Source organism: Aythya fuligula, chromosome 3 (genome assembly GCF_009819795.1).
Source record: "Aythya fuligula isolate bAytFul2 chromosome 3, bAytFul2.pri, whole genome shotgun sequence".
NCBI classification, from domain to species: Eukaryota; Metazoa; Chordata; class Aves; order Anseriformes; family Anatidae; genus Aythya; species Aythya fuligula.
Window position 1 is genome coordinate 10,760,718 of NC_045561.1, and position 26,261 is coordinate 10,786,978.

The following is a 26,261-nucleotide window of genomic DNA, read 5'->3' on the forward strand; positions in this document are numbered from 1 at the left end:
TTCTGTGGGATTTGGGCACTGATCTGGGAGGCGGAGGCAGCACTCGCTGCTTTGTCTCATCGGGATGTGTTTGGCCCCAAATGGGGCCCCCACCACCCCCAGTCCGGAGCCCTGGGAGCCCATTTGTGCCTTGTGATAATAACAACAGTAATAGTATTGGTAGTAATAATAGAAAAAGTAATAGTAGTAATATGGTAATAACACCACCAATCATAGTATTAGTAGTAATATCAGAAGTGGTAATAGTAGTAATATAATAATAATAAAAATAAAATGTAAAATACATAATGTAGATAACAACACCACCAATAATAGTATTAGTAGAAATATTAGAAGCAATAATCGTAGTAATATAATAATAACGTAAAATATATAATGTAAATAATGACAACAACACTAATAGTATTAGCAGTAATATTAGAAGTAGTAATAGTAGTAGTAGTAATAATAATAATAATAGAATCACAGAATCATTAGGGTTGGAAAAGCCCTCCCAGATCATCTGGTCCAACCATCCCCCTGCTACCGATGTCACCCAGTAAACCATGTCCCTAAGCACCATGTCCATAACAATAATAATAATAGTAGTAGTAGTAAGAGTAGAAGCGGGAATATAATAGAAATAATAACAGAATAATAAAAAATAGAACAATAGAATAATAGAATATTAGAATATTAGAATATTTGAATGTTAGAATGTAAGAATAATACGATATAATATGATATAATATGATGCAATATAATACGATATAATATAATACAATATAATATGATGCAATATAATACGATATAATATGATACAATATAATATGATACAATACAATATGATACAATACGATACAATACGATACAATACGATACAATACGATACAATACGATATAATATAATATAATATAATATAATATAATATAATATAATATAATATAATATAATATAATATAATATAATATAATATAATATAAATAGCAATGTAGAATATACCTCCCCCTTTACACCCAGCACCAACACACGCACCCCACGTAATGCACACACCTCTATACCTATGATATATAGAGACATGTCAACATTAAAGCATGAACCCACACCCCTGCAAGCCACACACACCGGCAGGCACGCATTCATTTATATACACATATATATACATTTATATACATGTATATATACATTATATATACACACACAGAGCCCAGCAGCCCCAGACCAGCAGGAACTACAACTCCCAGCATGCCGCGGGGCCAAGCCCCGCCCCCCGCCCAGCAGGCCCCGCCCCCGCCCGCCCTCCCCTCCCCTCCGCCCCTCCCGCGGCCGTTGGGGGCAGGAGCGCGCGGCGGCCGCTGAGGCAGAGCGGCCGTTGGCGCGGCGGGTGGCGGCGCTCCGCTCCGCTCGGCTCCCCTCCCTTCGCCTCGCCTCTCCCCGCCTCCTTTCTTTCTCCTTTTTTTCCCCTTTCCGACCGCCGAGAGAGAGACCCCGGGAGCCCCGGAGACCTCCTGCCGCCTGCCTCCCCTTTTCCTTCCTGCGGTGAGTCTCGCGCGCCTGTCGCGACACAGCCCGCCCCCGCGCTCGCTCTGTCGCGACAGAGACCACCTCCTCGCGATCGCGGGGAGCTGTGTGTGTGCGTGTGGGGGGCTCGGGGCCTGCCCGCCCCCCCCTCATCCCCCTTCCTCCCCCCCCTTTCCCCCATCGCTTTGTGCTCCGCTGTACGCCTGCAGCGTGGGTTGATTTAGAGAAAAAAAAAATCTTTAATTTCCGTGCTTCTTGTGAGTTTGTTACCTTTTTTTTTTTTTTTTTCTCTTTTTCCCTATTCGCGACAAATTTGTCCCCGGGGAGGAACAAATTTTAAAGGAGGGGGGTGTGTGTGGGGGGGAAGCTCTTTGTCACGCAGCGGGCAGGAGCCATCGGCTTTGGGGGGGGGGTTAACAAAAAAATAATAAACGGGAAAAAATAAATAAATTAAAAACGTAAATATTCGCCCTCCGGAGGGGCTGAAAAACGGGGTTTTGAGGGGTTTGGGGGGGTTTGGGGTGCTTTTAGCCGAGGGGCAGGGGGCCCTGTGCTCGGCAGCAGCACAACAAAGGGGGTTTTGTGCGGGCACGGGGGCAGCCCGCGGCTTTTACCCCCAAATTCCCTGCCCTGTCGCGACAAACGACCCCGTGTCGGCTTCCTCTGGAAGGATCCGGATCGGCGATGGATCAGAGGTAGCTTTTGTTTGGGTGTTTTGTTGTTTTTTTTTCTTAATTGGAAGCTCCTCTCCGGGGGACGCGCGGGGTTTCTCCCATCCCCTCGCCCTGTTTTCCCCCCCGGTTCTTTTGTGGGCAGCCAGGGATCCGGCACAACTTTGGTCATTTGTGTTTCTTTTTTTTTTTTTTTTTTTTTGTTCTTTTTCCTTTTTTCACTCTTTTTCACTCAGTTAAATAATACGGTTTCAGGCAGAGCCGATAGCACGGGGCGATGCTGTGCTGCGTGCCGAAACCATGGAGAGGATCTTAAAAGGCCAGGGCAGAGGAGGAGCGGCTGTGCTTTTGGCTGTCCCCCCCCAGCCCTAAAAGGGATAACGATATCTTAAAGCAATTTTTACACTGAAAGCTCATCTTTTGTGTTCTCAACCCCCTCCAAAGCCGCAGTTTGACCTCCGCACGATGCAGCTTCTAGAATACGTGCAAGCACCAAGTAGCGCTTCTACTCCTGGCTGTACCCCTCAAAAGCTGCTCTCGTGTTTTTCTTGGGACTCCTCTGACTTTACAACACCCCGCTTGGTGAGCAGGGTTACAAAAGACCGAGCTAGACCGAGCCCTGAGCTCCACATCCCAAGCACAGTGGCTTTATTTTTGCCATTTTGAAGCTGCACGGGGGGAGACGCGGGGAAGAAGGCTCTTTCCGGTTTCTGTTTAGCAGTTTTTCGTATTTTATAGAGGAAAAAAAAAAAAAGAAGCCGGATGACCTGTTGATGATGCATCTTCTGTCACTTTATGTTGAAAGGCGCTGCTGGGTTAGTTGAGACAAAGACTTTCCCAGCGAGGCCGGCCAGATTCTCATTTGCATGTGTTGTGTGGGGCCGTACGGGCTTTGTGTGTTTTAGGCCAGCGATTTCAAAGTGAGTAATGTGGTGGCAAAGTTCAGAGGTCTGCACCGGACGCTTCCCCTTCTCCTCTGCCCTGCCTCCTCCCCCCAGGAAAAAGCCTGGTTTGTAGGAAACTGAGTGCTCATAGCTGGAAAACGAGGCCCTTGTAGTGCCCCGTCAGTAGTGGTTTTAACCAATTTTTGAAGTTCTTACCCATTTTGTAGTAGTGGCAGGAAGCTTTAGGAATACGTTTTAGTTGTATTTAGGCATCTGCAGCATATCTTCCGTTTAAATGCCTCCTGTTTCTAATGAACTAAACTCATAGGAGCGCCAGCATTTAGCTGAGTACAGTCTTGTGAAGTGTGCCTAATGAGTGTTTCGGTTCTTGCTAAACTCTGAAATGTGTTTCTTAATGCAGGAGGTTGCTATGTTATTGTTTGTGTCTGAAATCGGAGTTTGCAGTAACTACTCGTATTTCAAGTGGAACAGAACTTGGTGTTAGCGTGAAGTCTGCCTGCTACAACCATTGTGCGTTTTGGTATTGCTATTGGTTTGTGTTAAGAAATGAGGCATGGAAAACAGGATTCTTTCACTTTGGGATTTATAGCTAGGGACTGTGTTTGTAGATGCAAAATAGAGCATCATCTGCGCAGAGCCAGTGGTGTTTAAACTCCTATTTGTTTGTAAGGAACTAATTGTGAGTGTATTTTTGTATATAATGTCGTCCTAGAATCTCTAGAATACAGGAAAACATAGAACCTGGAACCATTTGTAGATGCTACTCCATGCCATGAGCTAAAAGAGGAAGAAAGAAGGTGTTTCATGAAAAATGAACGTCACTTTTAAGCATGTGCTTGTAAGCTAAATTGCACGGTTGATCTGGAACTCTTGCAGGATGCTATTAATTGGAAGTACTTGTTGCTAGCTGGTCACTGCTCGTCTTGCCGATTAGATCATAAAAGTTCTGACTGTAGGTGGCATTAAGAGGTAGAAGTTCACAGCTCTTTTGCTTCCAGACGTTCATTCCTTAATCTTCAGATTCACAAGTGTGCTGACAAACTGTCAAAGGAAGTGACAGCAAAGAGATGGTGTAGGAAGTAGGTCAAGCACTGCTAAATACTGCTGAGATACTTTTTTCCACTGAAACTGAGCTTGCTTCCATCTGATTTAGTTTCTGTTTCCTTTCAATCTTCTGGTTACAAGAAGCACCAGGAAATCTCACACTCCTGCTGTAGTCCCGTAGTCCTACTGAAATTAATATTGCATCCCTAATCAGGCACAGTTGGTCTGGCCTGGATGGAAAGATTCATGGTGAGGAAGGTAAAAGAGCATTTTAGTTCTGGCTCTGTGAGGTGCTGAATCCCCACAGATTGCATCAGCTGGGTGAAGACAAAGTGCTTCTGTGTTTCCCCAGGGGTCTCAGACAGTTTGTGGGGTGGGTTTCCATTCCTGCTCCTTCTCCAGGTGCTGCTGAGGCAGTGCCATCATGGATAATGATAATTGTCACAAGTGATTGTACATGTTTCTTGTTCAAAATGTTGTTTGAATGGATCTATTCAAAAAAAAAATTGCCTTCGAGTTTAAAACCAATACAGTATTTGGTGTGCTAGAAACATCCTTAAACTACAAAAAAAGCAAGCTTTACCCTGTTGCTGCTCTGCTTTAAAAGCAGTAAAAACCCCTGACAATAATGTGATCTGCAGAGAAATTACAGCCTTGCACTGTGGGTATGTTCTTATCCAAGTATCCTATGTTTATACTGATTTGAAAGCAGGTATTACTCGCGGGATGGAGGAGGTGCTTCAGCGCTTTGCCCAGGTGAGTGCTCGGCTTGTTGGCTACCTACGTGAGCGCTGTGCCGTGGACTTCTTGCGCTGACCCTTGTCATGCGCCTGGGAGCAGCAAACGTGGCTAGCAGCTTGAAGTGACCTTTCTGCAATAACCTTGTAGCTGTGAACCCGTGTAAAAATTTCAGTGGTGTCTGCTGTGACAAGCTGTTTAGGCCACCTCGAAGTGGCTTTTTAGGACAATTCTGTTGAGCTGTGCAGAAGGTAGGTGGCCATCAATACCAGTCTTCTTTCGGCAACAGCTCCTGCCTGGCACACGAGGCAAATCCTGCGGAGTGCTTTTTAAGGATTGGGCTCAAGTGAGAGCTTGTCGTCGGTTTGGTTCAGGCTGAACGTAGTGCCCGGTGGGAGCATTTGGTTAAAGATTGATGGTATCCTCAGGTCCCTGCCACGTAGGAAAGTGGTTTGGTTCATGAATAGGTAATAAAAGTTAATCTGCTGACCTTGTTTCTTAATCTGTGCTGCTGAATTCAATCATATTGACTTGACTGCCACCCGTGGTATGTACTGATATAAAAGCTAAGTTTTAGGCTCAAATCTCATGAGGAGAATGGACTGAACCTTGTGGTGTGTTTCTGGCTGCTGTTTCGGGAGTGGAAATGTTCTCTGATCTTACTCTTCTAACTGAAGGTGTATGGCAGTTGGCAGAGTGGGAGCAGTCGAAACCTCTTACTCTGGTCTTGTTATATTCCTTTTGGGAAGAGGATTTGCTCAATTCACACTCACATTGTAATACTCTGCTTGTGAAGAAGAAAAGTATGTTACGGAAGACTTTGGATCTGTGTCATGCTGGCTCTGAATGCTCTTGATCTCCCTTGATGTTGGCTATACAGCTATGTCAACCAGATGTTTTTCTATGCTGACACTGTTTGCAGCAGATTAATTGCAAAAATGTGTTTTCACAAGGGGAAAAGCATTTCTTTTGGGAGAAGGTTTTTAGCAGTGTGGAAATATTTAGGCCAGAGAGGTTCTGGTCTGGGTATACTAGCCGGGGTGGGCATGTATTTGTTGGGGGCAATTACACCTTCTAATTGACAAAAGTTAATCAAGGACCCAGATGTAGGCAAGCTTCTACTGACAGCGTTTTTGTGAGCTTGTTAGTTTACATATTCAGTATTCGGGGAGATAACCATGGTGGTTTTGGCAGAAAAGCTTTTGTTGCTAAATGCTGCATTTCCATTTGCGATTCCGTAGCAGTTGCTGTAGTGGCGGAGGCTCTGTGTTGTAGGCAAGTCTATGGTGTAGCACAGCAATGAACAGCAAGGAAGCCAAGAAAAAGCTGAAGTTAGATTCAAATCAGAAGGGATCTGCAGTGTTGTGTTGTTTTTTTTTTTTTTTTTTTTTTTTTTTTTTTTTTTTTTTTTTTTAATAGGATAATTGGGATAGCTACTAGAGAATGTGGTGTTGTGTACTGATTGAGGTTTTGGGCAAATTGGATACATCAAAAATGCTTTGTAGTTGCTTGCAAAGGATGGGATTGGAGCAAGTTTGTTGAGTAAGATTCTTTGGGTAACAGTTCATTGGAGTTAGGACTTGAGGCAGAAAAGAAGAAAAAAAACCTGCCTAGCCAGCATTGTCTTTAAGTAGACCTCCATCAATGGATTATTGCCTCCTTTGCCAGTTGATATATATGCTTGGATGGAGTAAGCTATTTGTATTTCAACTAAGTAATGTTTCTGCACTTTGGTTCTTAATTGCAAACAGTTAAAAATACTCTTTTGTGAGCTGGGATAGATATTTTATTTCACAGGCAAGGTTGGTGACAGAGTTCAAATCTGAAGAGATTTACAATATTTCTTAAAGGAAAAAAAATGTCAGAGTTGCCATTAATGTTGGTGGAGCTCAAGGCCTGCAAGAGTTTTCTGGAGGCACAGTGAGAGCAAACCTGGATCAGGTTTGAGTAGAGTAGCGAGCAACTGGGAAGCAGCAGCTGTTGGGAGTTCCTCCCTGCCTTCTGCCAGCTTGCCCTCTAGCATGGTAACCCTATAACCTGGGTCAACAGCATCAATGTTTTCATTGTTCTTTGGGTCAGGTTAGCTGGGCTGTAATCTCTGGCTTAGATCTAGCTTGAAACATTTCCATTCAGCTGGTCTTCTGCCTGAGGAGTGACCCACGGGGACTGGGGCAGCGTACAGAGCACTTAGGTGGAGCTGTGGGCTTGCTTAGAGCTGGGAATTTGTGTCCATGTAGCCTGTGCACATGGCCCCCTTAACCTTCAGGTCCTTTGCTATAAGACAACATTAAACTAGTGGCAAAATTAGGCTGAGGATGGCACGTGTTGGTAGTTTTTTTCTTGTGTTCAGATCGTACTGCTCTGCCAGTTAAAAATCCACCTCCAAGTGCCCGCTTTCCCTACCGCTGGTTCCTTCCGCTCTCAATGGCTGAGTAGTATTAAATAGCCAAGACGTGATTTTAAAAACATGCCAACTTGAGTAGTACTTCTGTTTGCTTTGTCCTAAGACAAATTATTGATGTTAAATGATAAAAGTAGTTTCTGAAGAACTTCTGTAAAGAAATCTCAAGGCTCCTCTTCTCTTAAGCATTAATGTGTATACTGAGATTTTTTTGTGATGTTTACTGATGCTGCCTTGATATCCTTTTCACTTACCTGAAGCAACTGTAATTCACTACAATACTTTTACAAGAATAAATATTGTCTCAGTCGTGGTTTAACACAAGGTTCAACTGGGAAAATAAGTAATGGTTCTTTTGTCATATCGTGTAGCTGAACTATTTATTTGGTATGAGGTTAGGGGAAAAAATCCAAAATGCATCACACATGGAACCTTACTATAAAGTAATTCACTTCCTTTTAAAGAACTTGTTGCTCATTTTCCTTCTGTAATGCACCTCTTGGGATAAGCTGCTAATTCTAAAAATATGTCAGTTCCACCATTTCCCACTAATATATTTTTTTTCTTTGTTTGGCTTTGGTTTGCTTTTTCCCCGAGCCACTTTAAATACTCTGAGGCGTGCTTAGCATGGAAGAAAATAAATGTGCCTAGGTATTTGAATCGCTGTATTTAGATCACTGCTGTATTTCAAGGCCAGTGGAAGATGACTTTAAACTTCTGTTTTAAGGTAAGAGTGTACAGGGGCCTCAAGCCTTAGTTAATGTTTCAAGTGGGATGCATACCTGCTCTTGGGTCTGGCTGTCTTCTGCAGTGCTAGTGGTCTGTTTTGAGTTTAGAGAAGACAATACAACATCACTAATGATGCCAAAGTTGTGTGACAGTACCAGAGGAGTTCCTCACCTATGGGAAACCAGAGTTATTGACTGTTCAGTCAATACTGCTATTTCCATCTTCACGATCAAACCCTTACGGTAATTCAGTGTGGGGTTTGGGAATACCGTCCATATTCAGAGCTCTGCAAAAAGCTGTGTGATGCTCACAAATGGAGGGAGTGCATTGGTTGTCCATGAATGGCTTCTACTCTACATTAGTAGTGATGATCAAAAATGGGATAGTTGCAGAGGAGAAGATAACAGTCAAGCTGGAAAACATGTCATCTTGTTAACACCTAACTTCAGCATCTGTGTGCGTTGGGGGGAGTATTTGTTTAATGTACTGGCAGTGCAGGGCTGGGAGAGATCCAGCTCAAATTCCCCAAAACTTACAGGGACAGTCCGTAAAAACTGCTTCTTAACAGGGAAAAGATGTAAATGTTTTTCTTCATTCTTTCAGATACATAGTGCAGAGAACCAGAAGGCTCCCAAGCAGGCCCTTAAGTGTTTCATTCATTCTTTTTCCTTTCCCTTTTGATAATGTGTAGGCAAATTTGTGATGATAGATACTTTAGATAAGGAGTGCTCTTCTGGTCCCATCTGCTGCCCCTGCATCTCCTCAGCAATCACGTAGCTGTGCATTTGGTGCCCTGGGATTGGAGATGAGGCTGAATGCAAGTTACACGACAATGTTACTGTACAAAGACAGTTGATCCCTCCTTTGTGCTTAGATGACTTTCGTGGCCAAGTCATCTCCTCTTGATTCCTGTGGTAGGTGGATCCGTCATGCAAGAATCTTTGTTCTTTGATCTTTCCTTAATAAGGTAATTGCTATGCTGCTGATAGCCCACATCAATTGTTAAAGCGTTCATTCAGTGCTGTATGTGGTGGATGAGAAATGTCATTAAAGCAGAACTTTCCCTTTTGGTGCTGCCTGACCTGGTGGCTGCTGGTTAAGGTTTCTGAAAACTGCTTCGGGTTGCTGCAGAGGGCTGCAGTGCTATGGTAAGGGTAGCAGCTGGGGTTCCTTCCTTTCTTTTTAAAAAAGAACCGACGTGTGGTTCTGTTGAGTGGTCAGCCACCTGCTGAAGCTGAGGAACTCAACTTGATCTCGCAAGCAGATAAACGCACGGGCAGCTTTGTTATTTTTAACCACTTAGCTTCTTTGTGCACGTGTGCGTGTTTTTACAGTCAGTGTTGTGGCTTTGGCCAGGGGCTTTCTGAGCAGTGTGTGTCCTTGTACGTGTTGCTGTTGGCTGAGAAAGGCCACGGTGCCATATTGAGACGTGAGGGCTTCCATGGCTTAGGTACAGCAACTGCTTTTGAATTCCTAGGCCAGCGTGTGTGCTTTTTCCTCATTTAAATAACTGTGCCTATTTCACTGCTTCATGAGCTATCCGTAGTCAGCAGTGGAAGCTCCTACCTGTAGAGGAAAGGTGTTGGAAGCATTACGGGAACAGAGATAGGAGCCAGATCCAAAAGATAAGGAGAGAGTAAACCTTCACCTTAAAGCTCAGAGGGACCAGTTGAAGGGAGAAGTGACGAGCTTCCTTATTGTGTCAACTAACGATGTGTGGCGAGTGTCTGGCATCTTTCGGTCTCTTAGCATCCACAACAGCAAGTACTGTAGGCCTGCTGCTATTTTATAGCTATTAATAAGGAGCAGCAACAATCAGATTTATCTGGGCCTTTTGTCAGCGTGCATTTCAAAACTTCATTCGGTAATAAATAGCAGTTCTAAAGATCCAGATAGTGCTTGGCTTACGTGTAGCATGAGATGGCATGAGAAACATCTCTTGTTTTGCTCGGTTACACGGTTGGGAGGTGGGGGGGAAGGAATCTACATGCAAGGATGATGTCTCCAGAGCCCCAGATGGAAGCTAAGCTTGGTTTTGCTTTTATTTTAATACAGGTAAGAAGCTCACAGGTGTGTTGGTGCTTAATTTGCCAATGTTTGGAGGCTGCTATAGGAATGCTAATGAGCATTCGGTTACTAATCAAATCTTGCATTGCTCTGAGGTATGTAAGCTAATGAAATACCAACAAATGTGAAGCTGGGTGAATAAACTGATAGTGCAGCATAAATTTCTGAAGTTCACGTGTTCCATTTCTTCTGCCTCCACTGTGTCAGCTGAGATGTATGTGTTGGTGTGACCGAGGAGCAGGTACAGAACTTGCCTGAGCCACAAGCCTGGTGCTTAGGGGGAAAGCACAGTGATTTCTGGTGCGGAGAGGTATAACATCTGTTTGTAACCTTTGTCACAATGGGACGGATTATGAAATGACACTCTGCCAATCGGCATATGCTCGATTCAGTATTTCTCAAAGTATGGCAATTAGATTTAATACAAATGTTCCCTTGGAAAGAGCACCTTGATTTAATTTTTTTTCAGATGCATGAAGTAGAAATGGTCTGAGGCTCTCTGTTTGTTCTTTAAAGACTAAGTGCTATATTTCTAGCTCTTGGCAGACATTGTCCACAAGTACTTCATGTTCCATTGGGCTTATGCCAAATTTAATGTACTGTGTGTACTGAAAGCATCAAAAACAGGCTTACTTTAATTTTAGATTTTACAGCTACCATTATTGATTTTTCTTAGAACTGTTCCATCCAATCTGCTATCAGTTTAATTTCTTTTCCCTTAAGGAATTTGGGAAAGGATCTTGACAGTGTTTATTTGTGTGGCTAGGGACTGTTTATGTGAGTGAGAGCTATAGATCAGACAACTCTGCAGTGGCCAAACTCTCCATTTATAGAAGTTAAATCAGCACACTGAATTATTTGTGAACTCCTGACTTTAGCAGTGACTGCTGTGCTGTGACTAAGGGTGCTGTTATAAACAAAGTCCATCAACTGTTTTTCAAGAAACTTGAACTTGATAAAAATCTGAGATGGGGAAGGACTGTTGCTGTCAGCTAATCTTCGATCATACAGTACCAAGAATTGTGGGCTACCATTTTGCAGTCCTTGTACACCGTACAAGTACAGGTCTGTAAGACATTAAACTCTGAAGAGACAAAAAAAAGAGAAGAGGTAGAGGGGTAGGGGAGAGAAACAGCACAAGTAGAAGTTACGGTAGGTTGACAAAGAGAGGAAGGAAATAACGGGGGGAAAGAATAGGGCACAGTGCAAAACACCCAACCAGCATGCTTTGGTTTGTACATAATGCCACAGTCATCAGGTCTGCTGATCCCTGCCTGACAGCTTTGTCTGCTGGCTTCATATTTTGGCTGTTCATCTTTTATTTTCAGCCCTCGGGGCCAAGTAGCTGTGCATAAGTGTGGCTTCTGGCCAGGTGGCTCGTCGCCCTAAGAGTGTAGAGCAGGATTCCCTTCCATTATGTTGATGTGGAAGAGCATGGCACTCAATGGAGCCTGCTTTTTCCCCCCTCCCCCTCCTAGTAGGTTTTTTTTGTCTCCTTTGATTAAATGCAGGTCTGCTCTGCTTTCTGCTTTGCAACTGCACCCTCTGCTAGTGCTGCTGGAGCAAAAATTGCTCAGGTCTTCAAAGACTTGTATCAAAGTGGGGAACAGAGGGAGAGGTCTCTTGGTGCAGAGAGACTTAAAATCCCAAGAAGTGCTATGTTTGCCTGTAATAGTACCTATTGTAGTTGAAGAGCATGGGAATTACCAGTTAGCCTTCATTGTAGGCTTAACCACAACAGCTGGTGTGTTTTGTTAGGCCTAACTCTTACGTGTAAAGATTGAGAGTAGTTTTATGTCCAATTTCAGTTGTCCAGTCCTCAGGCATAGTTTGCAAGTCAAGTTTTGCTTCATCTGAAGGATGGAGCTTAGTTCTTGGAAGCATTCCTTTAGCTTTGATAATCTCCAAAATACCATCCCTCAGTCTTCAGAGACTGTATTTTCAGTGGTCTTCTGTCTTCTCACTGCACCTTAGCACGTGTGCTGGGGGCTCTGCTGTGACCTGTTGCATTTCTGCTTTGCCAAGCAGCTCTAGAAGACGCTTTCCCAACATGCAACCACAGACCAGTTAGGAAGAATTATTGCTAGAAGAGGTTTTGCAACTGGACTCTGAGATGTGTTAACATTAGTATAACCCAGCTGGTAGTTTTGTTATAGCAACTGCCTGTGGAAGTAACTTGCATTAATGTTAGTGGACAAATTGTGCCTCTTTTCTGCCTCCCAAAAATGTTTTGGTAGTTTTATTACCTTGGTGTCCCTTCTCATAGGGGCAGTAGGTGCTGCATCCTGCATCAGAACTGAGTAAGCTGACAGTGCTCGTTTTCCTCATGTCTCTCAATTTGTCCCTGGCCCTAGACCCCCAAGCACAGCAAAAACTATTAGAAGAATTGTTCTACAGAAAAATGTAGAAATGCCTAAACCTGTTAAAGACAGAATAAAGGGTTGTTGCAATTTGTCCTTAGTAGCAGGGACAGAATCAGAAGTTTTTAGTTTATTGCAGTTACTGTGCTTGCTTTCAAGCTTAATTTTTAAAAGTCCTTCATATAAGCCAAGTATTAACTCAGTATGCATGCTAATAAGATTTGTGCTGTACTAAGCCGTCTTTTGCTGATGAACGTAGCTTTTGTTACATGAAGGAACAAAATAAATTGAATAGAAGGGTGCGTATAAAGAAAACAAAAATCAACTCCAAGGTTAAGAACAGGAGTGGCTATGTTTCCTTGTTTTTTCAAGATTAAACACAGCTTTCAAGTACTGCTGAAGAACAAGCCCTATTTCCTGTCATCTCACTATTAATTAGTCCATGCATTTAAACAAAAAAAAAAAAAACAACAAACGCATTAATTTTGCTCTTTTTCTGGAAACGAACACCCAGGCAGCTCTACGAAGTTCTCCCTTCCTGTTCTGTGTTTGCAGATGCCATGTAATGAATCAAATTGAGGAGTGGATCTGGGTCTGAACCTGGGGAGACCATACCATGGCCGTTGTCTAAACGCAGGGCAGCGAGGAGGACTCGCTGCTTTTGCAGGCAGTGGTATTTTATTCTGCCTTGAAATTGTTTAACCTCAGAATGAGATCCTGCTTTTTGTTAGTGGTAAGCAAGTGCAGGCATTCCTGCAGGTCAGGAGAACAGGTGATAAATAATAGTTGTGTGATGCAACGCTTCTGTCTGTGCATGCAAAGCTTAGGCCTAAGTACTAGCAGCCAGGTTTCTGAATGAATAGAAGTTATTTTGAAAGGGAACTCTGGAGATCATTGAGTCCAGATCCCCTTGCTCCCCCACTCAAAGCAGTTTGAAGCTAAAGCCAGCTCTTTCATCCTTTTATTCGGCATGGTATTGAACAGCATACAGCCAGGCTGTCTGCTGACAATTCTTATCTAATATTTACCTGCAACTGTCAATCTTCTGTAAATGTGTAACTTAGACATACCCAGTATAATTCTGGAATGTGGTGTGTTTTTTTTTTTTTAAGTTTCATTAAGTCTTAAGCATGCTTTTAGAGACTGACTGGTATCTGAATCCACTGAATGATTTTGAACAACTGTTTGAGTTGCTGTGTACTAGGAATATCAATTGGACACAGCGTATGCTCTGCTCAAAGGCATGCTATTAACAGAAGAATTGTCAACATTGGTAAGTCTCTATGAAACCAACTTCTTTACAGTGGCTGTGAGCAACAGGTAGCTTTCCCACCTCTGCCTCTCCCACTGACAGTTCTCAATTGGTGATGCTAGCCGTTTGGTGCTAATGTGGATGGGGCTTAACCATATGGTCTCGCTCTCACTTTCTCTCACAGTGTTGAAAAATGTTGTCCTGTCTACACTAGCAGCTAACTGATCTGAACCCATTGTTGACAGCCACCATCATCAACAGGTCATTTTCCCTCTGCGAGCGTGGCTTTTGATTATGTATCGTAAATCCAAGTGGAAGTGCGGTTACAATCTCGCGGTTCTTGGACACGGTGAGTTTACATCTGCACGATTGTTCTAAGAGAACAAACGTTTCTTCTTGCACTTGAACTTCTCTAGATGAAAATACGTAAGAAACAAAAAACCATAAAACCATACAAACTATTAGTATTAGTGTAGCACAATACAATCTATTAGTATTGTCTTGCTGTTACTGTCCATAACTGTATTGGTTCTTTAAACACTGTATTTTTAAAGCAGCTGGAGAGAGACTGCTTCATCAGACAGCATCTCTCCACAGCAACTGCAGATGTTATTAGAGACATGACTGATAAGCTGGACCAAACCATATTTTCTCTTGCCCCGATGTTGAATTTCTACTGAAGGTTGTTTCCAGAGGCTCTGAGCCAGTGTAATATTGCAGTACCCACTGAGAGTGATCTCTTGCTTCTCCCCCTCATCTCCCCACCCCATGTGTGCACACAACCCCACTCCCGAGATCCGAGTTGTGCAGCCCTGCACCCTTCTTTGCTCCAGATCTGCTGACCAGCATTTTTCAGCGAGGTGACTTTTATCGCTAACCCAAGAGAAAGAAAACTCCTGCGATTAAATTCCCAAGAGGTTCAGGGAGATGAGGTTCAGGCAACTTTGTCATTAGACTGACTCTCTACCCTTCTGATGTGGTAGGCTTAAAATGCTTGCTTTGCTTTTGTAGCTTTGTCCATGAATGTGCTTGGCTTATTCTTTTTTCTTAGCCCTCTTGTGTGAGGACAACTGCTGCTGCCTCCTCGTTATTGCTTGCACCAAAATAATAAGGGAGGGTTGCAAGAACATCAACTTTTCCTTGCTTGGACCACCTTTGATACAAAATTAAGTCTAGAGAAAATGAGAATACAAGCTCAAATCCAATGGGTATGATTAGTAGTACGAAGACTTTTGGCATATAACTTTGAAAATGTTTACAGTTATATATCTTGGGGGATTGGAGCCAATAGGCATGAGATGCTAATCATAACGATGTTTTTCATGATCAAAGGTATCATTACTTCAATGGCTGCTATTTTTGTTTAAACTGCCAGAGTCCTAAAACTGGTTATGAGCAGTCAGTATTGGTGGTTAACAGCCTGAAACATTTTAAGCATAGAAAACTCAACCTCATTTTTTTTTCCCAGTGAGTTTGACTTGAATTCATACTGCATATTTCTTCTAGTTTCATATCAGCTGTGGATTCCACTGTGCCTCTGTTTTCTGTCAAGTTTTTATCCCAAGTGATTTTTTATTTCAAAATTACTGAACAGTGCCACTGTATTTCAAAGTGAGACTTGTCAGATAACACAGTATGGTCTAGAGCTTTAAAAATACTGTAGCTAGTAGAGCTTTGTTTTATCAACTCAAAAGTCTCATCTATTAGCAAAGAAATTTTATCTAATGAGATAGAATGGGTCAGAGAGGATTTACAATGTTCAAGTACTTGTGTATAAGCCAAGATAGTTGTTACAAACTCTTAGCAAGCATGTAATTCCTTAAGAGCTGCAGAACACAGTTGTTAGTGAAGCTGAGGGCTTAGGAAGCTCAAAGGTACGTGGTATTTGAGTGCTTCATCTCTTCGGGCAAACAGTACACAACTTAAATACGGTAACTGACACTGAGCGTTGTCTCTGACTGCACTGTAATTATTCTGAATGTCTGGGGCTTATCCAAAATCAGAGTGGTGAATTAAATTACACGTCCAGCCCAGATCTGCTCCAGTACAGTCTTGCTTAGGTAGGCTGATAGTGATCTTGCTTACGCTGGTTAATTCAGTTGGCTTCAATGGAGTTGAATCCTTACTTGCACCTACATAATTGGGCTCAGGTATCAGGTTTGGTTAGGAGACCTGCTAGGTGGACAAGAACAGAATTAGGACTCCAGTTCCTTTTTCCTTGCTCAGTTTGCTTTTGATTTTTTTTTTCAGCAGAGTATGCCTAGAAACAAAGTCCTGCTGCTCTGTACAATTGATCATCTGTTAAACAGATGAGCTACAAACCTCAGTTTTATTTTTGTCAAACATTGTGAAGGCTTAATATAATAAAAAGAGAAAGAACTCAGTCTGTTGCTACGTTACTGTGCCAGGAAATAATCTTTCCTCTCTGACCAGTTCCTTAGCTGTTCCAGCCATGGTATGATGTAGTTTTACTCTTTTAACAATGACTTTATTTAGATTATCCTTTTAACTAACAGTTTTGGCATGCTTTAAAAAGCCATTTAAGGAAAAGGATCTTGCTGTGATACTCCAGAGTGGGCTAAATGTATAGGCTGCACATCTTTTATTTTTTATTTTATATTTAATTAGAAAGTTTTCATTTGTGCCCCAGTAAAAACCATCTATAGAGCATGTTGAGTTTGCAAGCAGTTATTCAAAAGGCTGAAGTTTTGTCAAAAGATGCTGTCTTCTGTGTATTGGAGCTGTTTCAAATTATTCTGTGAGTTTCTGGTTGGTAAGAGATTCCACATTGTTTCTGGTTAACAAGAATATTTTTCTTGTGATCTTTGATTTCTGCTGGCTGCCGCTTCAGTGGGAATTACGACTGTTTTGACGCCCCTTTGTGTTAGGTCCTCTGCTACCTTTGCTTATTTTTTGCATTCTGGACCTTTATTTTTTCAGATAAATATAAGTATTCAGTATATATAGTTATAGTTGTACTGTTTTGCAATTTTTATCCAATTTATACTTCAGGTAGGCTTCTGTATCAGAAGTTAAGGAATAAGCAACATGCTCTAACTTTTGGGAAACCCAAATATTTAAACGTTAATTAAAAAAAATAAAATAATCAGTAAGTAGTGTGAGGCTGTTGGGAGGGTTGTCACACTTTCTCTGATTGTATTAACCTTTTCCTTTCCCTGAACGTGGCAGAGTGACTTGAGAGATCTGGGTATAAACCCAGCATTTCCTGAACTTGCGCCCCTCGATGTTTGATTCGGTCCTATTCTTAAAAGAAGTACAAGTGTAAACACACAATTAATCCGACAGTCAGAATTTTTAAAAATCCCAATCCTGCAAATATGAGCACGTCTAGTTTTAATATCAGAAGCTGTAAAACCATCTTTCAGTAGCAAAACTAGGAATGTGCAGTCGCTCCCAGAATCGGTGCTTCACTCTCGCATCAGGCTATAGCTGCCTGTTCTAGCTGGACAAGTTTCGTGACCGAAGCTTTGTGTAAACAGTTGGGCTCATGCTCTTTGGAATAATGTTTGGATCTTCCTCTTAAGTACTTAGAAACAAAACAAAGCCACTTTGAATAAGTCTTTATCTGTTTCTCATTTCTAATGATATAGATACTTTAACTTTGTTAGATTTTAAAAGTACTGAAAATTAAATAGCTGTGTATCTGATGTTACTGATATAAAACCATACTTTGAAGAGAAAAACCTATTTATTTTTTTTTTAAGCAAAAAGTTGTTAGGAAATAGTATTTTCTTGTATTTGCTCATTTTTATTGGGTTTTGTTTTTTTTACCTTTCTTCAATTAAAATGAAATGCCTTTCTTACAAACAGGAAAAAACTCAGCTTGGAGGTCACTGCTAAAAGAAAAATACTTCACTTCAAATTAATAAAATGATTGGAGCTGATATTTATGTAGGTTCTGTAATGTTCCTTAGCATAGAGAATATTTCAGAGTTGTTTGGTGACTGCTAGGACCAAAATGAGATCAGCATGGCATGCTTACAGACGAGGACTATGTAATATAAACAAGGCCAGAGGAGGTAAGCTTATGACAGCACTCTGTGTTTGTAGAGTTCAGAGTTTATTCGGGGGACATGTAATTCACACACTTCCATCAGCAAAATGCTGAATGTGCAGAATGACTTCAGAGTTTAAAGTACGGCAGTGGCTGTGAAGCCAATGAACGTCTGGTCTTTTCTTTAGAGAATATATATTACTCTTACAACTAGTTTTGAGGTTGCCAAAGCCAGGCTGAGTGTGCTCAGTGTTTTGTTTTTTTTTTTTTTTAAATCTAAATAAAACAACTGTCACTAAGGTGTATGGAGGCAATGCATGCTGCTAAGGCAGCAGCTGGTTAGTCATCGCAGCTCAGCAGACTACTAGCCTTTGTCCCACTTGCCCAAAATTTTATGAACTCATTCTGTTTTTTAGTGTCAAATGGGTTACACTGGCTTTGCCATATTAGTAGGTCTCTGCTTTATTTGCTGTGTCTGTTGAATAGTTCATTGCTTGAATGGGCTTGCCTAAATGTATTCCTGATTTGGGATTTGCATTGGTCTAGGAGCTTGAATGTGGTCAGGCATCTTAGCTAAGGTTGGGTAGTGACTTCTTAATGTGTGTGAACTTGGCTGCTTGGCCTCTTCCTTCCTCTGCTGCACGACGCTTTTCTTCTCTGCGGATGGATGCCACGAGATGTCCTGAAGCAGGAGAGGCACTAACAACAAGTCACAAACTGAATATGAGCAGGACTCCTACAAACCTTTGAATGGATGTGAATGAGGCACCGATGTGCTCACTATGCACAGCTGTTAGCAATTGGAAGGAAAGTTCATAAACAATGTCAGTCCTGAGGGGCCTGCACCAGAGGACCAGAGCCCTAGCTAGAACACAGCTTTAAGCATGTGGTTTCTCAGAAGAACTTGCTGAGTTGTGTTGCTTGAAAACATTTTGTGGGAAATACGTAAACCTGCCCTAAATGATAAGAAATATACTGAGCTCATGTCTCTAGGTTCAATTTTGTCAATCTTTAGGCTATATATTGAAGGTCTGCATTCAGACAGAGTTCTCTTAACTTCAGTGGATCAAGGAAGAACTTTTTTGTCTTCAGGAACACTTTCCTTGCTTCCTGGTAGGCTTACATTAGCAAGACAGCAATCTGACTCCTAGTATTTCATTAGGGTGAGTGGTGTGACTTACCATCATCGTAAATGCAAGGGCAGGCCGTGAAGCTGCCTGCTGAATATTTTAATGCGGTGTAGCAGTGGCTGCACACTGACGACTGCTGGAGAAGTGCTCGACCATGGTGACTCACTATCCCTGCGCTATTTAAAAGACTATTTAAAGTCTTTTGTCTTTGGATGTTAAATTTTTGTTTTCCTCAGTGATGCAGGCTCAAAGGCAACAAAGAGTAACACAGATTCTGGAGAACATGGTATTTTGGGGGAAGGAAGCGGGGACACTGTCATGGTACAGAAATACCTGTTACTGCTTTTGAAAAATGGATGTTGTGACTCACACACTTAAATATCTTCAGAGTACCTCTGGTTGTAACTGAAGACTATGAACTTAAAGAAAACAGTTGCAATATCCAGCTGGATAGTTTCTTTTATCTGAAGGTAAAATTTTTCTGTATAGATAACAAATTTTAAATTGAACCTAGTGATACCTTGAAAACTTTCAACTGTCTATCAAATATTAATCATAATTTCCTTAGCTCTTGATTTTGTTAAAACTGGACTATATTGTCAGGCCAAATTTGCTTGTGTGATTATAAAAGTATGGCTTCTGATCTAAGTCTCCTTGGTTGAGATACTCTACCCTTGGCTTTTTTTGGTGAAAATACATGCAATAACACCAAAACTTTTATTTGAAATGACCATACGTAGTACTTCAATGGCTGTGTTTTACTGATTTGTGATGTTATTCCCTCCATGCTAACGTTACTGTAGTAGTATTTTCTTCATTTTCTGTTGAAATTTCAGGAAAAAGCTTGAAGATTGTGTTCATTTCTCCCCTCTGTCCAAGTAAAAGTTAGGGAGGGCATCCCTAGCACTGACTTCAATACTTTTTGAGAATGACCTTTGTGTTTTTAGATGTTAGTGCCCATACAGAGGTAAATGGATGGCTGTTGCATCCTCTCAAGTGCAACTGCCTGTTTATTTTTATAAGCAGAAAACCTCTTATCCAAATTGGATTAGAAGTGTAGGAAGTAGAGTATTGCTCTTCTTTAGATATGTTAAATCATGCATTGCCCATGGGATTATAAAGGAGAAGAAAAAAAAAGATAATCAAATAGCATGGGATATTTTTTTTCCTCTGAGCAGTAACAAAGTGGGAACGGATAAGTGATCTAAGGAAACATGAGGAGGTGGAGAAGGTATTTGAACTTCATCTGTTTGACTTGCTGGCTGTGAAAGAATAATAACGTGGAAATCTAAGTGTACAAAAAGTTTGTTTTTTTGTTTGTATAGCAGTGTATTAGCATAAAAACTAGTTAAATGTATACATCAAGAGACAGCTTTTAATATATTGGGAGACAGCAGCATATAGCTTTATCAGGAATTTATCACACATGCAAAGTAATCAATTCTTATTTTCTGGATTGTTGCTTAAAGTAATCTTTGTTGTTTGGGCTCAGGTACAGCAAAGCCATGCTTGAATGCCAGAAATATGGGAAACTGAGGAGCCAAATCAGCCGTTTACTTATATTGTAGCCCCATAGATATCCTGTTGGGCCACTGTAAAAAACTGACACTAGGCTTGCAAAGAGTAGGCAGACCTCTGACATCTCTCCAGAGGTATGTAGGTCATCTGCTTTTATATGTAAATGCTGGAGGTGATACCTTTAGAAAGGACCAGGTTTTGTACCTTACATAAAGACTGTCCAAGGTTTGAATTTAAGAGGAGGAGGAATACAGTAAGATGGTACATTTATTAGCTGTGATTTGCCGAATATTCATGCATGAACTACAGACTTGGAAAATTCACATGCAAGGTTTAGGAGAGCCAGGTGGAGGTTATCCACAGTTTTTTGTTGTTTGTTTTTTTTTAAACTGGAATTGCAGATGAACTACAGTTGAAATGGTGAGTGTAGTCACAGGGTGGTAAGGAATTTAGGATAAAGCAGAGGGAAACGCTATTGGATGAACTTGGCTTTTGTGTTTCACAGCCTCCCTAAGTGAAAAGGAACTTCCCTTATTTTAAGATATCCATTTGTGTGATGGGGGAGTTCAATAAAAACTATATTGAGTAGTTTTTAAATTTTGTCCTTTAAGATCTTTTTTTCCTAGTGAATGTGGAGAGCCAGCATGCTGTAGCTGAATTTATGTAAGTGAATGCTTACATTTCCTCTTTCTGTCCTTTTCTTTTTTTTTTAATCTACGTGAAATGTCTTTTCTTTCTAAAAGTGAAGCAAAGATGTGTTAACACTTCTAGCAAGTCTGTGAACTTTCTCTGAAGAAGTCCCTGGTCAGGCAATCTAACTTTGTGGGAATGAAAACTTTCAGGTATTGCAGGTTCAGCTAGTTCTACTAGCAGGTACCTTAAAAGTTTTGCAAGCAGGAAAAATATGACTTGGAAATGAATTTGAATTGGGCCTCTGTTCCTTAATTTAGGGAAACCATAATACCTGAAGCTCAGCGAATCTGAGCTCTGCTCTTCAAAGAACTTAAAACTACAGCTGAAAAATTCTTTGAGGAAGTACTTGAGCATGGCATATGTTAATTGAACTTGCAGATATGGCATGTGACTTGTTGTGTTTTCAAGATCCAGAAATGTTCCTGGAAGACTTAAGTTAAAAAAAAAAATCAACAACAACAACAAAAAAAATACTTTGACAATAGCTGTGTCCAGGCACCTGAGAAATTCAAGCTTGCTGCCTTGGAAAGAAGCCCAGTGCAACTGCATCTGCATGTTTCTGACTTAGTAGATGGCTTACATCAGATTGACCTTTTGGGAAAATTAGTTTTATTCAGATGATGCCTTACTTATCTTTCCAGTCCTGTTTTTTGGGAATCCAGCACTTCTTATGCCTCTTCAGACCGTTCTTGGGAAGCCAGACATAGGACTATCTAAAGAGAATACCCAAATAAGATATTCAGAAATTGACAATGATTGCTGTCAATACAGTTCTGTAATGCCATTGCTGCACTATTAAAGGGGGCAACGTGTTTGTGAAGCTGTTGTGAAACACAGGGGATGCTGTGTCTTAACCTTTCAAAGTCTTAATCGGCCCAAACGATCTCCAGTGTGTGTACAGCAAGCTCTCTGCAGTAATTCTTGCTAATCATTTTGTTTTAAGTAAACGTTGAAACAAACTGTCATAGGAAGGCTATCAACAAACAAGAAGCTCCAGGTCGATCTGAAAAACTGCTTGTCGTTTGCAGTTCTCCAGCATTCAATGTACCTTCCCTATTTCCTAAGGGAAGGCATGTCTTGAGAGGCCTCTTCATGCCTAAAGCTGAGTCTCTTGCAGTAATAACGTGACATCTGGTAAGCCAACTCCTGCTCTGAGCAGGAGGTTGGACTAAATGACCTCCTAAGATCCTGGAGTGCTCTTTGATTCTGTGGAGTTCTCTATAAGAAGTTGACTCAGCCTTCTGGAAACATGTAAGGAGCATTCTAATTCTGGTGCACGACAGAAGGGCGAAGGTGTCAAACCTGTAACATGGGTGGCTTGTTTGAAGGTGACCTGCATTTAAAAGCCTTTTGATTCTTTTATTTTGAATATCAAACAGGTATTGTTGTTAATATCACTGGAGACTTTTCAAGGTAACTTCTATTTTTATATTTTACATCATAGAATCATTAAGGTTGGAAAAGACCTCCAACATCATCTGGTCCAACCATCACCCTACTACTACTGTCACCCACTAAACCATGTTCCTAAGCAGCATCATGTTGCTCCATCTAGAATCACTTTAGAATTAGATCCAGGATTAATTCTTGACTAGTTCTATTGAGTATCAATAGTCCTGCTGTCTTGTAGATACTTTTTTAGTCTTGTCTGAGATTCCTTCAGCTTCTAGTAAGGTTTACTATGAGCTTCTTTCGCGGTCCAAAGACGAGTGATTTTGCATGCTCTTTTTTTGGTGGGGTCTCTTCTCAATAGGAGTTTGAAAATACTGAGTTAATCCAGTGCCAAAAGCCTCGTGCCTACTAAAGCAGAAACCAGCCTGCACTCAGAGGGCCAGTTGTGTTTTCAGTCTGCCAGGTGGGATGCACATCAATGGCAACAGGCTGTCCTTGAACCAAAGAAGGACTTCCCTGGCGTACCTCAGGACAACACATTCAGAGATCTAAGAGTGGAATAGGACATGGTAAGAAGTGCTCGTTAGGCTCATTTAATGGCAAAGGATGACTCGAGTCATGGGAAATACCTTGCTGCAGTATGATGAGTTGTTGCCTCTCTGTGACTAGGCTAGTGCAGCTTCAGTGATGAATTGCTCCACAGTTGCCTAAGGCTTGCCATGGTTGTTGGATGACAGATGTTGTAGAGTTGGCGAAACCTTTTGAAGGAAAGTTTGCTGTGCCTTAAGAAATTGAGAGTCTGCTTTGTTCTTTTACTCGGCTGTCCTGCAAATCGAGTTAGCTTCTCCAACCCCTTCCAGAAGTGGTCAGTGTAGAAGAGTTCATGAAGTTGTACCATCTACTCTTCATGTTACAGCAACTTGAGATACAGCAAAGCATTCTTCTCTGAAAGCTCTAACTACAACAATGGACCTTTTGTTTGCTTGGCCCTTACAAGAATTTTCTTCTTGCTATTAGGCACCACACAGTGGTGCAGGGAATTAGGTCATTTCCTTCCCTCCTCCTCTTCCTGCAGATTACTCGATTAACATTTCTATTGTATACTCTAATTAGCATGTTCTTGGCTTCAGGCTGCTTTCCCCCCATAATCTCCTTAAAACACTGTAGTATGACTTTATTAACTGTATAACATGGGAACTCCTTGCGCAGAGATTACACGCGATGTAACACAATGAAAGATTAATGGGGCTGGCAAGTCGGTAATCTGCCATCCTTTCTTCTCCCCGTGTGCACCCTGGGCTAGATAGACCTCTGGGAACCCCATAATAGAATCAGCACTTCCTGATGCATGAGATTTGCCTTTTCCTGGGTATCATTGGCTTTGATCAGAGTTCTGCCGCTGACCTGGTGGGAAATGGAGTCAAGGTGGCGTACAGTGCATGTTTGGCATTCAGCATTGAGTGTATTTCCCCTTGGGACTATTACAGATCCTGTTCTTCTAAGGTTTTGCTATTCATGTTCTTTAGTCTCTTCTACCACACCCTATGCGCAGTGGTTTTAAACACTTATCCTGTGTTTGGGTCTTTATTCCATTCCTTGCCTGTTTCATTAAATAAAATTATCAACAGGCACATCTTTAAAATGTCTCTTGAAGCTTAGCATTAGCATACTCATCAGGGGAACTCTAGGATGAGGAATTTGCCACTTGAATTTCTCAGCTGTCCACACAGAAGAGGATATAACATCACCCTTTGTCCATATCCGTGAGTCTGTCTTTTTAACTGATACAGCTAGAAATGCATTCCTCTTAAAAGCTCGTTTTGAATGTCATGTGGAATCACGTAATTATATCAAACTGTACAGCATCTGCTTGTGAGTCAGATAGAAGAACATGACGATACAGCCCTTTATTTCTTTAACAACTTCAAGGAAAGAACCTCCCCTGCAGCTAAGCATCACTTCTTGAAATTAGCAGCGATATCTTGGGCTACAGATTTCATTGTTTTAGTCTAGCAGGGTTGACAGCATCTCTGATCAGGGAAAAGTCAGGTAGCTTGCCTAGGGAGAGCACACTCAAGGCATTCGCTTCTACTCCTTGAGGCAGACCGCCCTTCTTATGTGGAGTAGAAATCGTTAAACCTTCCTCTTAATTAAAGTCAAGAACAGAGTAGGACATGGCTGTGGATAAGCACAGGCAGGGAAATAGTATTTCATCTGATGCAGCCACTTCATGTGCTAGGTCTAAAGTAAACCCAAATAAACTCTGCTTTTAGATGGGGGCATGGTACATCCAAGCAGCTGCTCATTCTGCAACTTCTTATGTGACTGCAGAACACAGCAATCCACAGGCTTATTGACCTGGGTTCTAAACAGCTGTAAAACAAAGAAATAAAACAAAGCTCTTAGAAGAAGAAACTCTTAGAAGCCAATTAATCTTAAATTTGCTTTCTAGACTGAACGCTTTTTAAACAGTGCAACTCGAGCGTTACGACTGCTGTGAGAAAAGTATTGCAGCCACAGAGTGTCGATGCCAATGTCACTTAGCACTGTGCCAGTTTGGGGTGCTCCTGTGCACAGAGAGCCAGGAGTTTGACTTGATCCTTGTGGGTCCCTTCCAACTCGGGATATACACCAATACAGAGCACCTTTTGTACTTTTATTGCTGTACCTGTATGTTAAGTGATACTAACACAGTCCTGATGCTTACTTTTTTTCCTTTTCAAGTCCTGATTAAGACAAAATTAAAACTATTAACCTTGTATAGGCCAGAGGGCAAAATGTAGAAGACTTGAAGGTGATGGGGGAAGAGGGATTACGCAACTCTTCCACCACACTGAAAGGTGCCATACCAATCAGTGGAAAAGTGAGGCTTGTGTGATAGCAGAGTGAGGGTGTTGATTTTGGCAGGGAGGAGGGCCAAACTTGAGTCTCAAGATGTGGCTTGATGAAGTTCATTCAGAAGGTTGTGATCTCACTAGCTTTGGTGCAGCAGGTTTAGAGAATAAACCCACAAACAGATTTAAAAAATGATTTGGGTTAAAATAGTTGGGGTTTGTGTATGTTGGTTTGGTATCTTTTTTCTAACCACCTTCTCAGCTGAGTAATCTGACAGCTGTGATAATGACCATACCATTTCAGATCGATATTGAGTAGCATGGTGGCGAGGAGTAAAATGATGGAATTTGCACATCAGTGCTTCTCCAAAGTTGCTCCTCAGTGCTCAGTGGTTGCAGCTCAGTCACTTCTGTGGAGCAAAGTGTGCTTAGTAAACTATGACAGGGTGAGTGGTAAGTGTCTTTTAGCCTCTGTGCAGTTTTATGATCAAGAATATCCTATGGCAAGGAGTTCTGTAGTTCAGTCTTTCAGGTGACGAGGTGATGTAACAGCACAGCCTGACAGTATTACTTTGGAGAAGATTAGCTGTGGAGTACAGTTTGAGCAGAGAGGAAAAAAAGGTAAGCATTAACCTCATTCTCAGCTGTGAAGCTTACTGATGTGGAGTTGCAACTTATGCTGTGTTACAGCATTATGAACAAGAAGCCAGTTTGCCAGTGCTTAGCTTTGAGTGCTCCTGTGTAATCAGGAGCCTTCAGTTCTGCTGGTACAGCTGTTTGCACAGCCATGCTGCGAGCCCAGTTGGGAAACAGATCCGGCCGAAAAACAACTGAGCAGGTAAAACCACTTTTAAAAGCATGGACAGCCTCACTCTGAACCAGATCAAGGAAACCAAGCCAGGAAGCTGTGCTTGTAAAGCTGAGGTGGCAAGCAGTGCTATCTGCAGGAAAGAGCAGCAGAAATGGCAGCTGTACAGCCAAGTGCAGAATTTGGGGATGTTGGATGTCAGT

At 41.7% G+C, this 26,261-nt stretch overlaps 1 protein-coding gene across 3 annotated transcripts in view; it reads left to right on the forward strand.

The window, feature by feature from the left end:
- Nucleotides 1-1,349: 1,349 nt before the first annotated feature.
- PELI1 (pellino E3 ubiquitin protein ligase 1) overlaps nucleotides 1,350-26,261 on the forward strand; it is a 43,297-nt gene continuing 18,385 nt past the window's right edge. The window contains exon 1 of one of the 3 annotated variants that reach the window (XM_032185039.1): nucleotides 1,350-1,519. Coding sequence is in view for 1 of the 3 variants with exons in the window: in XM_032185037.1 (XP_032040928.1) it covers nucleotides 13,963-14,017 (55 nt within the window). In the remaining 2 variants the exon portion in view is untranslated. Of the gene's footprint in view, nucleotides 1,520-2,155; nucleotides 2,197-13,852; nucleotides 14,018-26,261 lie in introns of those variants that run through there. The other 2 variants (XM_032185041.1, XM_032185037.1) reach the window with 2 other exon arrangements.